A 13,800-nucleotide genomic window follows, 5' to 3' on the forward strand; every position below is an offset into this window, starting at 1 on the left:
CCCTTTCCTCACTAGTCCATGCATAGTTCTGTTTTATTTAGTTATATAGCAATTCTTATAAGGTAATACATATCCTCAAGTCACCACCCAAGCTAATAGCTAAGACATTGACAATTAACCTTCATATAAAATGCCTCCCCATCCCTTCCCCCGCCTCTCTTCACCAAGAATTACCAACATTCTGAATACTATATTCATGGTTCTACTACTTTCCTTTTCATATAGTTATATACGATATATATTTATCTCCCTAGGGAGCTGATAAATTTTTTAACTTTTTGAAAGGTATATCATGCTATATGCACTAATGGGGGGATTATATCATGCTGTATATAATTGGAGGGCATGTTGTTGTGTAACTGGAGATCTTATTACCAACAAGACTAGGTAATCACAGTATACACGTATATACTAGCACATGGTGTGTGTATGTGCATGTATATACATTTATAATATAAAGACTATCAAACTATCCAGTTTCTTTGAGACATATCTAAATGTACTCTACCTATATATTATAAAGACCCACTCATTCAACAGATATTTTTAGAGTACCAACCATGTGGCAGGAGGTATTATATTATGCTGATACATCCGTGCAAAAACAGATACACTCCTCTCCCCAAATATCCCTGATTTCATGGAAATAACATTGCATATATAGAGACAGACAATAAATAAAATGTGTAAAACATGGGATGTTAGATGATGTTAAGTGCTAGGGAGAAAAATCATGGAAGGCCTTAGGGACTGGGGTTTGGGATTTTAAATAGGGTGCTCAGCGATGAATTGAGGATGGGGTGAGTGGGGAGTCTTTATTCACGGAGTGACATGGAGGCAACTTGTGAGAGCTGAATCAGAACAGAAGTAAACTCTTCAGAAACCCCCACGCTCAGCCTATTATGTTTGTAGGATGACAGGCTCAGTCGGTATTGGTGGCCCTTGGAGAGACAATGCATGTTCCTCCCAGTTTTCTTGCATCTGACCATCGACTCTGCTGGAATCTCCGTGGTTGCCGCTGCCGCACCTGAACGCCTTGCGCGACCACCACTCGCGGGCACTTTGCCGCCGCGTGCGCGCACCGCCTTCGGGCTGCTCCCGGGCCCGCCGGGGACGCGCGCGCGTGCCCGGCCCCGCGGCCTCTCGGCAGGGACGCGGCCGGGAGGGCGGCGCGCGCCCCGCTCGGCAGCTGCGGCGGCGGCTGGTGTGGGCGCTCGCGTCAGGGTTGGGAGGAGGAGGGGGTTCGCGACGAAGATAGTGAGAGAGACATGAGGCAGCCCGGCAGGAAGCGAGAAAGAGTTCGGTGGAGAAGGAGTGAGTTTTAGAGACGCCCGGTGAAGCAGGACCTGCGCCTGCGGGTGAGCGTGGCCGCCTGGGTTCCTCGTCTCCTCCGCGCTCTCTCCTGTGTCCGCTTTCAGCACCCCGAGCGGAGAACAGTTCCCGGCAGCCCGCAGAGCGGCCAGGGGGCCACCGTGGCCGGGCTACCTGGAGCCTTCCACCGGGCTCAGGGGCACCGTCTAAAACACAGTGTGCACGCCGCCTTCTCCCCTCTGTTGGTGTGCAAGTAAACACGGGGGAAAGCATCCGGCGGCCTCAGGGAGCCTTGAAGAAGCCCAAGCAGAATGTACCAGGGACACATGCAGGTAAGACATTACCATCGAACTGGAAAGAAATCTTGGGGGCTAATTTAAGAGCAAGGTGGTTCACTAAGTTATTGTGGTCAAGCGCTGCCTTCACACAATTCAACAAGTGAAGTGGTGCAACATGACCATGACATTTCTGTCCGGTGCTATGGGTAAAACTAGACAGGTTTCTGAGGTGGGAGAAGGAGCGGGGGCGGGGCGGGGGGGGAGAGACCTCAGAACTTCGATTGGGGAAGTTTGTTTTCTGTGCATTCCCTGAGCCTGTTTCTTTAAACAAGATCAAGGAATCCAGAGGAAACCTGGAGATTACTGTGTTTCCGTTGTAATCCTATTGATGCATGTATGTCAGATGAAGGGCAAACAATAATTGGAAAGACAAAGGGTTTTTTTTTTTTTATCATCTGCAAAGGTTTCTTGACAGTTAGAACACTTTGCCACTTTTGTATTATTTTTTAAAGTGATGATTTTTTAAATGGTCTGTGCTGTATTTTCCCCCTTCAGATAGTGGGACATTGTCACCTATCCCTACAGTCATAGGATGACTTGGGGGGATGAATTTCAAACATATGTCCAAGAGGCTCTAATGTTTTTCAGGGAGTTGCTGCCTCTGGTTATTAATGCTCCTCTGAGCTAAGCCTCTGCTTCTCTCAGATGCACTCTACTCTCTTGGGAAAAATTATTTTAACCTTGACTCCAGTTCTCATTCACATGATTGGTTCTTCCTTATAAAGGCAGGTGTACACGTTGGGGAAATAACCAAAATATTAACTCAGCTTCTTAAAGTATGAATTGAGCTTTTTTTTTTTTTTTCCTGTTCCTAAATGCTGTAGTCATCAAGTTTGATATTTGGGCTTCCATTCCGTTCCAAAGATGGTCAAATACAGTCATCATATGTGGTGTCTTCACACTAGTGTGTAACGTGTGAATATTGATGATGTTGCTTTTGTGTCATTGGAGCAATTGAAAATTGATAAATATGTTATTGCATTCATGACTTAATATTACCGAATAGTTTCTAAGACTGTTAGGAAATTCTTTTAGACTGTAATTTACTTTTATATAAGATGGTATTAATCAATTTCATAAGTTTTGTAAGATTTCTGAATCAGTACTATCAGAATTCCAAAAACATTTCCCATATTACTGACATCATCCTGTTTTGAAAGTTGTTAATGGAATTCTATCACAGTTGATGGATAATAGTCACTGAAGTATATTTCTAAATATATATAATAGATGTGATCTGCATGTTTCTTGTTAAAGCTACATTAGTTGGAAAGTTTAGCAACGAAGAAACATTCCAACAATGACTGATGAAAAAATTAAAAGATTATTACTAGAGTTTTATGTTTCCATTTGCACCTAAGAATGATACTTACAATTTTGTATATTATCTATTTATGATCCCCAAACAGTTTCTTCACAGGAGTAAAATAGGAAGGTTTTGCTGAATAGAGTTAATCTTCAGAAAATTGCACATTCACACAAAATTCATAATTGATTACTTGGGCAATTTACAAAAACTTTCACATTATTTTTTTGTGTTGTTTAAACATGTTTTTGTGAATGAAGAATTAAAACAACAATCTGGTAAATTCAGGCACCCAAAAACAATTTAACCCAATTTTCTGAATATTTCAAGGGAGGATGTTATTGAAACTTGAATCAATTGTCTAGAACAATGTCTGAGGGTTTCATTTTACTTTGAAAGAATAGACAAAATTTGAGATTCTGCATATGCTCCCAACTTAATGTTTTTTGCTTGTGCACTGCTGTAACAGCAAATATGATGGCTTGCAGTAAAACTCACAAATCTTTGCTGCCAAGCTTAACTTGAAAACGTTACTAAATAAAGACTGTAATCAATATGCTTGCCAAAATTTCAGAACACAATACTTTTTTTTTCTATTTACTATTGACCATTAATGTTAAACGTAAAACTTCTAAGGCTTTAATAGTTTAGTAGCTATTAAATGATGTGATCATCTCAGTGGGACTTCCCCTGCCCCAGAAATAATGCCTATTACAACCTGATTTATAATATAGTTATTTGTTTACATTTGAAAAGCCCAAGCTCTTTCCCAAAGAGTAGAATTTAGCCTATAGATAAAATCTCTGTTGTGTTGATATGTTTAGGTTAAATAAAGAATCCTTCCTTATGAGAGATCACATCATCCTCTTGTGTGTACCTGTCTTTAATCACAAAGGAGAAGATAAATAGCCCAAACATTCCAAAATATGTATTAAAAATCTGAATACATATTTGGTAAAATGGATCAGGAATGAGCAGATTTACTAACACTTCTGCCAACTTTGGAGTTCATTTGATACACTGGTGTTACTTGGCTGATACCTTAAAATGAAAATGAAACAAAATATTTGCAGTCATTTGCTACGCCTTCTAACTCTTCTCCTTTCTGTATCCAAGAGATTCTAAAATAAAATGTTTTGTAAATAGGCAGTCTGGAGTGGGGGAGGTGTTCACAAGAAGCCTTAAAAAATAGTCAAATTTAAAACTCCTGTAGGGCCTTTGTTTTTACAACCTAATGATTTTGTAAATAAAGCCTATTAAGTCTTTTACATCTAGCTAATTCATCCAATTTACCATAGAACCTGAATTCATTGTAGAAGCCACAGACTTTCAAAAACACACTCTGCTAGTTCATTTGAAAAGTTGACATCCATTACAGATAGATAGAACATATATTTCTTGGTTTCATAGTAAATGCCACAGGTATATTTCTTAGGAGCAGGGCCCTAGAGTTGTGCTGTTTTTCAGTTGCCTTGCCACTTATTTCCAAGGGGAATTTATCACCCAAGCAACTGAAGCAAATGTTGTTTCTTTAGTGACTGTTTTAGATTTACTTTTTTTTTTCCTTTTGACCAAGGGGGCCAATGGCGATTAAATATATTTTAGATTCAGTTCAGACCAAACTCTTTATTCCCATCAGATAACCTACAGTCTTAATCCCTTTAATACCTCTATATGCTCTGTACTGCAATGCTTGTTTGTACATGTGAATTAAATGCCAATTAGAGCAAAATAATTACATGTCTCTGAATATTTCCTTAGCCGAACTTTTTTTTTTTCTGGGATGGTATAAATATAGAGCAATGTAATTTCAATTTTGAACTAAGATTTGTTTTTTATTTTTAATGAAGCATCCTCGATAATGTTTTTTGTTATAAAAGAAAGTTATTTCAGGAGACAATCAAACAAAAAATTTATGTGTAATTGTAACTGATCTTCATTATGGGCATTCAAAACCAGACTTTTTTGATTTATTTAAACTGGCTGAGGAAACATTCCACACCCTCTGGCTTCACATTAACTAAAGAAAATTTAAGTGACAAAAATTATAAGATTATTAACAGCTCTAAAAGTAGCCATTTTATTTGTCTTCCCCCAAAAGTGTTTTGTGTTTGTCTTTATTTATGACTTGACTTAGCTTTTTAAAAAAATCTTCGTGAAGGGGAACAGTTGAGTAACATGAATTATGTTAATACATTAGATCTGGCCACTGGGGATTCATTTAGGTTCACTGGAAACAAATATAAGAAGACAATCCAAGATAAGATTATAAAATGTTGTTTCAACATCTGTAACAGTAGTTTGTCATAATTGAGACCCTAAAGCAAAACTGTAAAATAAGTAATATTTGTCATGTGTATTTCCACTTCTCTAAAAGATCCATTTTCTCCTCCTTGATGCCACTATTTTCTATCCTGTGTCATTTCCTTTTTTCAACCTTTTGCTAACAAAGATATAATTAATACCAGTACACCACATACACACATACACACACCCTGCAGGGGTATCTGCATTTTCAGAGGACACTCTTTGAAGATTCGTTTGGTAGAGGAGATGTTTTAAGGAGAATGTGGTAATGCTCCTGAGAGGCTGGGGTTGGTTGTTTTGGTCAGGTGTAGCTGCTGCCTTCCCCTCTCCCCCCATCTCAAATGGCACCTGCCCCTTCTCCTCAAAGTCTTCCTATGGATGACACAAGCCCCAGCAAGAATTTGAAGTGCCTTCTGATATATTTATAAGCAAATCATGCTTGATATGAGAGCAATACTGAGCTCCTAACACTTAAAAATTATAATACTCATGGTATAATATTGCAGAGTATTTGATTAACCTGAAAATATCATTCCCCAGTCATACTGGCCAATAGCTTATATAATATATTTACTTCCTAGATTTTGTTTATGGTTTATAAACATTCTTCCTAAACACATGTCTTTTAAAGAAAAATTCCAGCATATGAATGTTTTGAGTATAAGATATTTTTAAAGTAAAGATTAAGAAAAGGTTAGAACAGAACTTGTTAATTTTAAAATCCTGAATCTCTAGTATTACTACTGCCAACCTAGGAAACATTAAGATGTGATGTCTCATATAGTCAAAACATCTGGCAGTCTGCTTTTTTACACTTTTCACTGAGATCACATGTTGCCAACACAGGCATAAGCTAGAGCTGTTTAAAGGTTTTATATTCTAGAATTAACTTCTTGATGCACTTATAGAATAACTAGTATGCATTTCCTGCACTAAAAGTGAAGGTCAGCCCCAGCCTAATGTTTCCTTATTAAGAAACTTAAGTCCAATCTGAGTGTTTGGGGACATCTAAACATGATGTAACTTCAAATACACTGATAAAGGAAATGAGGTTGCCAAGTTTCTGAATATGTATCACCTTTTTATAATTCAGAATTTATTTACTATACAGCATGTAACCCATGTATCGGGGACCAAGACCACTAGAGTGCTATGAATTAAGGGTTACATTTCTGTTAATGACCTTCATCTCCACCTTCCCCACTTCCACCCCTCCTCACCTGTGCCATCCCCTTTGCTAGGGAAACCAAATGGAAAACTTCTTTCCTCATTCCTTTAAGAAAGATTTTTGTATCTTATATATTAGCATATCATACAGAATATATACAGGAAGATAGTTAATACCCTATTAGTTAAATATCCAGATCACTGCTGCTTGTTCAGAGCTCAGAGTATAATACAACACACTGCCAATGTTGTCTTATTATGTCATTTTTGACTGATCTTTATTAGTACCAATGTACTACTTCTCCTATTAAAACTCCATTAGATAAATGACCATTATTATTCTTCATGTGAGGTTTTACTAAACTGATCATTCCTATGTATTTGTTTTAGACCATCACTGCTAGAAATTGCACAGATGAAAAATAATGAACTCATTTAGATAGGAAGAGGCTACTTATCCACCATTTCATGCAAGAAAAACACATAGAACCCTTCCAGCAGCTCTGAAATAGGGTGAACCTGCGCCAGGTGGAAGAGTTTGCATTGAAGGTACATAAAGAACTCCCCAAAACTCCTGCTCATGTATATATACCTCTGGAAAAAAACAAAAACAAAAACAAACAAACAAAAAACCAGAAAAACCCTACAAGTGGGACTTGGTGTAGTGCAAACTTTTTTTTCCCAAATAGAATGCCATATGGTGACCTGTAAGTCATGAAGATTCCAAGAGATGATTGGTGTTATGATGCCAGAAATCTACCTAAAGAGCCACAAAATTCCCACTCCTACATACCCTCTTAAAAATTATATAGTTTTTAAAGCAACTGATATGGTATAGGAATTCAAACCATTTCATATGAGTAATGATTGAAGGAACTGAGGATGTTTAGCTTGGAAGTAAAGACTCAAAGAGACCACGATGACTCCATATAAATGTTTGAAGGGTTACTACATAGGAAGAGGCTACGATTGTTCTGAATAGCCTTGAGGGTTAAAGCTGGTATGGTATCAAGGTGAGATAAAAATTTCCTCAAGGCAATAACAAGAAGAAGGCCCTGGATACATTAGCCAGTTCCCACTGAGTGAGATGCCTATTTGGAGATGGATAAATCCTAGAGTGAAGGGGGAGCTGAAGGTGGGCACGGAGTCCCTGTGCACACACAGGCCTCTGTTCCTAGACCATCATGCCTTATGGACAAAATCCAATAAAAAGCACCATGAGATGGTATGTTTGTTTGTGTGTGTGTGTCTGTGTGTCCTACCAAAAATGGTTGTAGTCAACGGAAGTAATGATCTAAAATAAGCAAAATTCATAATGTCCTGGGAGAATGTTTCCTGGTTACCTTGAAGTAGACAGAGCTATGCCAGTACCATCATGCCAAGCAAGCAAAAATGGTAAAAGGTCAGAAAATATGGAACCTCTTTAAGGAAATGAGAAACAGGAAAACATTTAAACATGAGATGATGAAGCTGATAGAATTGCAAAACATCTTTTTACTTCCTTTCACATGGGTGTTAATTGTAACACGAATGCTTATACTGAATGGTATCCTTTGGTCATGTGGGGATGTAACATCTGATTGGGCAGGTGATTATGTGCACATGAAACACCTGGGAGCTTGCTGGAAATGCAGAATCTCAGGTCCCATCCCAGACCTACTGAATCAGAAACTGAATTTCTCAAGATACCCAGTGATTTATGTGTACATTAACATTTGAGAAGTAATGATCTGAAATCATCTACATGGAGAACAAGGCCTGATCTATTGCACTGAGACCCTAGCAAAAAGCTTGATTCTTGGGTAGCTTTCTGAGATCACAGAGACATGATGATGTACCTGACAGAGGGGCTGGTAAGAGCAGCTATCACAATTATGTTTGAATAAAGTTTCTTCCCTTATTTCCATACCACAAACTCCACCCAGTTGGTTGTAGCTTTTCTGTCCGGAGAAAACACAAAAAACATTTTATGTTCCACCTGAATAAAACAAACCTTCAAGTATTTAGAGAATTATCATGTCCTCATCCCATTAAATCTTTTCTTCTCCAAGATAAACAGCCCAGTTCACTCAATCATTTTTCATAACGACATTTTTGATGTTTTAATGCCTCCATGAAAGTACGGCCCTCTGAGCAAGACACACTGCTCAAGATGTGATCTCACCAATGCCAAGCACTGTGAGACTGTTTATCTCTTGGGAAAGACATCTATTCAGACAGCCTAAGACTGCTTTAGCATCTCTAGACTGTAAGTTGTTCTCTAAATTGTTTTGATGTTTCTATTCTTTGAATAACTTGGGAGTTATCTCACAGTTGCTAATCTTTATACCAGAATAATCTTGGATCCAAATGTGCTCATTAGAATATTCTAGGTTAACAGTTCTTTATGTCTCCAATAATTACACTAATGTTCAGTTTTGAGGTCATAGAATCCTGAGTTTGAAAGACTCTTGGAAGTGTTCTGTTCAACCATCTCATTTCACAGATGAGGAAAATTAAGGTTCAGAAAAGTAAGAGATTTGCTAAAAAAGTCCCATGTAGGTTAGTTAGTAGAGCTAGCACTGTAATGAAGGCTGCCTTACCCCAGTGTGCTATTTCCATTACACTATTATTCTTTATTTTGATGTTTATTACAAACAAAAATCTAAGTGAAAAGTAAGCATAATAATAATATGCTAGATAGTCCCAAATATCTAGGTGTTTGGCATTTAGTCACAAAAGTTGATATTTTCCTGCTTTTCAGTTTTAGTATAACGATTTGATATTTTATGTATTCAGTTTGATAGTCATTTGGCTGGCAGTGGAAGACAGTCTGGTCTGTAAGTGTGTTTTAAAAATGGAATGAGGCACCATGAAAAGTTGTATTATTTATTTTCCTAAGAATGTTCTTCACTGTCTCTCCTTGGACTGGCTAGATTAACCATTTGAGTGAGCTGGTTTGATAGGTTCTTGGAACTAGCTGCCTGAATATACAAGTAAATCAAACCCCAGGGTTCTTAACTGTAAGCAATGGGGACCAACTCTGGCTTATTTAAGTAGAAAGGGGATTTATTAAAAGTATATTTGGACAATTAATAGGCATAGGAGGAATGATGAAAATAGAAAAATCACCATTTTGCAGTTCATCATAGTAAAAATTGATTCAAGCAAAAATGATAAATGGATGCTAAATCCGAGGAAGGGGGCAGTTTGAGAAGAAACAGGATATTTATATAACGTCAAAATATCAACCATCTCAGGGTGTCTGGGTGGCTCAGTCAGTTGATTTCTCTTGATTTCAGCTCAGGTCATGATCTCAGGGTGGTGAGATCAAGCCCCACATCAGCCCTGCACTGAGCATGGAGCCTACTTAGGATTCTCTCTCTCCTTCTCCCTATGCTCCTCCCCACCCCTCACTCACGTGCTCTCTCAAAATAAATAAATAAAATATTTAAAAATATGTATAGCAACCAGCTAAATTATAAGAGAAAAAAATGACTTTTCAATGGAGAAATTGGACAACACCCTAAATAAGTAATCAAAATCAACATCACCAATACAGTAATCATCTCCATGCCCATCTCTGGATATGAGGCCGTGAGAAGGATACAACATCCCTCATGTAGTATTACTGCTGAGACTGCACAACTTAAATCTAATCATGAGAAAAATATTAGCCAAACCCCAAACGAGGGATATTCTATAAAGTAAACAGATTATGTTTTTAGAAGTGTCAATGTCATGAAAAACAAGGAAAAACTGAGATGTTTACACATTAAAAGAAGACTTAACAGGTATGACAACTAAATGCAATACATGTTCCCAGATTGGATCTTGGACTGGGAAAGAAAATTGTGATAGAGCACACTTTTGGCATAATTGAAACTTGAATATAGACTGGAAATTAGATTAATATTAGTGTTATGTTTCCTGAATTTGATAACTAAACTATGGCTATGTAGGAGACTAGCCTTGTTTATAGGACATACATCCTGCAGTATGAAGGGGTAAAGGGGCGTAGTGTATGTAACCTACTCTCAAGTGATTTGGAATAATGAAAATAATACTATGTATAATATAATTACATATAGAGAGAGAGAGAGTGAGTGAGACAAGGAAGACAGAAACAGAGACAGAAAGAGAGAGAGGAAAATAACAACAAAATGTTAAAAATTGGTGAATCTGGGGAAATTGGTAAATTATGGGAGTCCATTGTTCTATACATGCAATTTTTCTGTAGGCTAGGTATTTTTTTCAAAATAAAAAGTTTCTTAAAAAATTTTTTTAAGTACACTGGGGCACTCACAGACTTCTAGAACTTGGCTCGGGATGGAGAGACTAGGCAGCAGGCAGGGCACAGCCTCAGTCAAACCTCAGACTAGGCTAGTACAGACCCCACTGCTATCTTCACAGAAAAGAAACATCAGAGCTTGCACCCCTTACACCCCAGACTTGAGCACTGGTTCAACTGCTCACCACTGCTGCTGCTGCCATGGAAAGCCCATGTTGGAGCTTCATCTGTTCCCCTACCCACTGCCAGGATGAATTCTCTACCATGCCTATCTCTGCATGCCCCCGAAGCCCAATTCAAAGTGGGGACAGGTGTGGCTGGTTGGTGGAGCTGAATCACACAGCCATACCCTATTTGCAAGATAGTTTGGGAAACTGCATATCTGCTTACCACCAATTCTCCACAAATGGGCAATTTTCCAAATTCAGAGTTTAGATTTGGGAAAGTTAAAAAAAAAAAAAGCCAATGCCCACTGTAACGTGTTATAGATATTGCTTAAAAGTAAAATAGACACCTCTCTAGACTTGACGGAAGTCCAGTCTGCCTTCAGGGCAAATAGTTAAAAGAAAATAATTTTTTTTAAGCCTGTATTTGGTACTGCCTGCTATTACATGCAGGCCTATAGGAGAATATAGTAAAGCTAGAGTATATTGGTTTATTAAATCATGCAGCAAAGAAGAGCAGAACGACCCCTCCATCATTCATCGAAGTCCATCTACTGCTCACTCCTATTCTTTTTTGAAAAATTGGAAAGAGCTCTGTGAAGAATTTAGTAATTAATCAGGGAATTAAAATACATATCATGTACTTTAGCGATAAGAACACTTTTTTCCTCTGTATGCAAGAATTTAATGTGAAAAGCTGGACACATTGTTGTTTCATATTCATCCAAAGGATGATTATAATCAAAATGCCCTGTGCATTTGAGTCTTTAATAACTGATATGCCGTCTATTATATAAGTCTTTAGGAAGATATACGTAAGACAATAAGAAAGTGTTCTTAAGCTTGAGGCAAGATTAAATTAAAATAGAAGCTTAGAGATAGAAAGGTCTTTGGAGTTCACACACAACTTTGTCATTTCACATTGAGGAAACTGAGGGCTAGGTCTTGATAGAATTAATTGCCTCTCCTCAAAATGAAAACAAAATATGCTGAAAGGCTTTTGATGGCATGTATCATACATCGCTTCATAATCCTCACATTTGAAGAGGCTATAAAAACATACTGGTTAAGAGCTTGTGCTCCAGGATCAGATAGCCCAAGTTTCAGATCCTGGCTTCCCTACACATTATCTGTGTGATCTCACTCTAATAACGTACCCTCTCTAAACCTTACTTCCCTCACCTGTGACATAGAGACAAGAATGTGTTCATGCATTGTGATGACTTTGTAAGGATTATCTCTTTTGTTTTTATGGAACTAGCAAAGTGTTTTATATACATTGTGTGTGGAAGAAGAGGTTTAGCCATAGCAGTGCCTGTTATAATTGGTTGTCTACAGTGATGGCAGATGCTTGATTTTCTTATTCTCTCATGGCTCTGCATTTTTTCCATTTCCCCATCCCAAATTCTTGCCTTCTGTACACTGAATACTTACCCATTCTTTAATATTGCATTTAAAGTTTATCTCCTCAGTGAGTGCTACTCTGTGCCCCCACCAGCATTCTCCCCTGTTCTCCCACACAGAATTAGGGATGTCCTCCTCAATGTTTTGTTAGTACCTTAAATGCATTACTAATACCAATAATTAACATATAGCTTTAATTACTTATTTCTGTCAATCTCCCCAACTAGTAAGCCTATCTGTGGCAGTGACTATATCCAATGTCTTTGTATCCCTGGAGACTACTAATGCTAGGTACATACTATTAATGTAGTATTTACTGAATGAATGAATGAGTGAATGAATGGATGGATGGATGAATGAATTGGTGAATGAACGGATGAAAGAATTAATGAACAAAATACTGAGAAGAGTCCCTTTGCCCTGAATAAGGATTCCAAATGCAATTGGAATGGTCTTCTTGATTCTAAGACACACTACCCCAGAATCTGGTTTATTCCCATGAGTTTCAGGAGCAAATGCATATCAAGTAAAGTTTCCACATACTTGAAAGGGAATCAATTACTGGGAAACCTTATAAACCTTATAATTAGATTGCCACTGTAATTAACCAACACTCTGCTGTCAAAGCAGTCTATGCAGTTTAATGGGTTCAAACTCTTTAAAGCCTGAGGACAGTCTGGAGCTACAGATTTAAAAATGTAATAGATTCTCCTAATGGTTTCTAACTATATCCCTAAGTGGCCAAGGTCATTTGGAATTAGAATCCATGCATCTAAGGTTCTAGACACCTCTTCACCTCCTCAGCTAGTTGTCAACAGCGATTTTGATCATAGTGTTAACACACACACCCATGAGACATGCTGAGATGACAGAACATCATAGAACTGCCCTAGGAGTCCATCCTTTGCTTACACCTAGTGTAAGGGTTGCTTACACCTCCAGAACTGACCTCCCCCAGTCATACACACACACACACACACACACACACACACACACACTATTCCAAGGATCCAAGGAAGTAGCTGCACTCACAATGGCTGTCCAAGAGATGTGTCGATTTTGTAAGCCTGTCTGAATATGGAGATCTTCTTATTATGTCTCCCACAGTTACTCCCAAAATATGGGAGCCTGAGAGATGGAGGAGTAATTCTTCCTATGAGGTACAGGGTAAAAAGATTCAAGTATCGCATGTCAAAGCTTTCTCTAATAGAGAGGAAATAACTATGCCAGTGATATCTGCTATTTCTGATCAGACTATAAAAGGAGATCTTCTCTGGGGGGCCAAATACATGGACTCTCCTTTTCCCTGGAGGTCACAATCCCACATCCAGGCACATAATTTAGCAAGTGAAGTTAGAGGGTTAGATTTCAGACCTGACTTGTTCCCCCTCATCCAGATATCCTTGCACAACCAATACGTACAACCATATATATGACTCTGAAGGGAGTCTCCTCTACTAACATTCTAATCTGTGTGTGTGTGTGTGTGTGTGTGTGTGTGTGAAGGTGTATGATGAAAGGTGAAGAAATGAG

At 38.2% G+C, this 13,800-nt stretch overlaps 1 protein-coding gene across 1 annotated transcript in view; it reads left to right on the forward strand.

The window, feature by feature from the left end:
* Window positions 1–1,206: 1,206 nt before the first annotated feature.
* PEX5L (peroxisomal biogenesis factor 5 like) overlaps window positions 1,207–13,800 on the forward strand; it is a 217,918-nt gene continuing 205,324 nt past the window's right edge. Inside the window, exon 1 of the mRNA XM_021692365.1 lies at window positions 1,207–1,643. Within this exon, the coding sequence (XP_021548040.1) occupies window positions 1,623–1,643 (21 nt within the window). The 5' untranslated portion in view covers window positions 1,207–1,622. The remainder of the gene's footprint in view (window positions 1,644–13,800) is intronic.

Source organism: Neomonachus schauinslandi, chromosome 1, assembly GCF_002201575.2.
Source record: "Neomonachus schauinslandi chromosome 1, ASM220157v2, whole genome shotgun sequence".
Taxonomy (NCBI): Eukaryota; Metazoa; Chordata; class Mammalia; order Carnivora; family Phocidae; genus Neomonachus; species Neomonachus schauinslandi.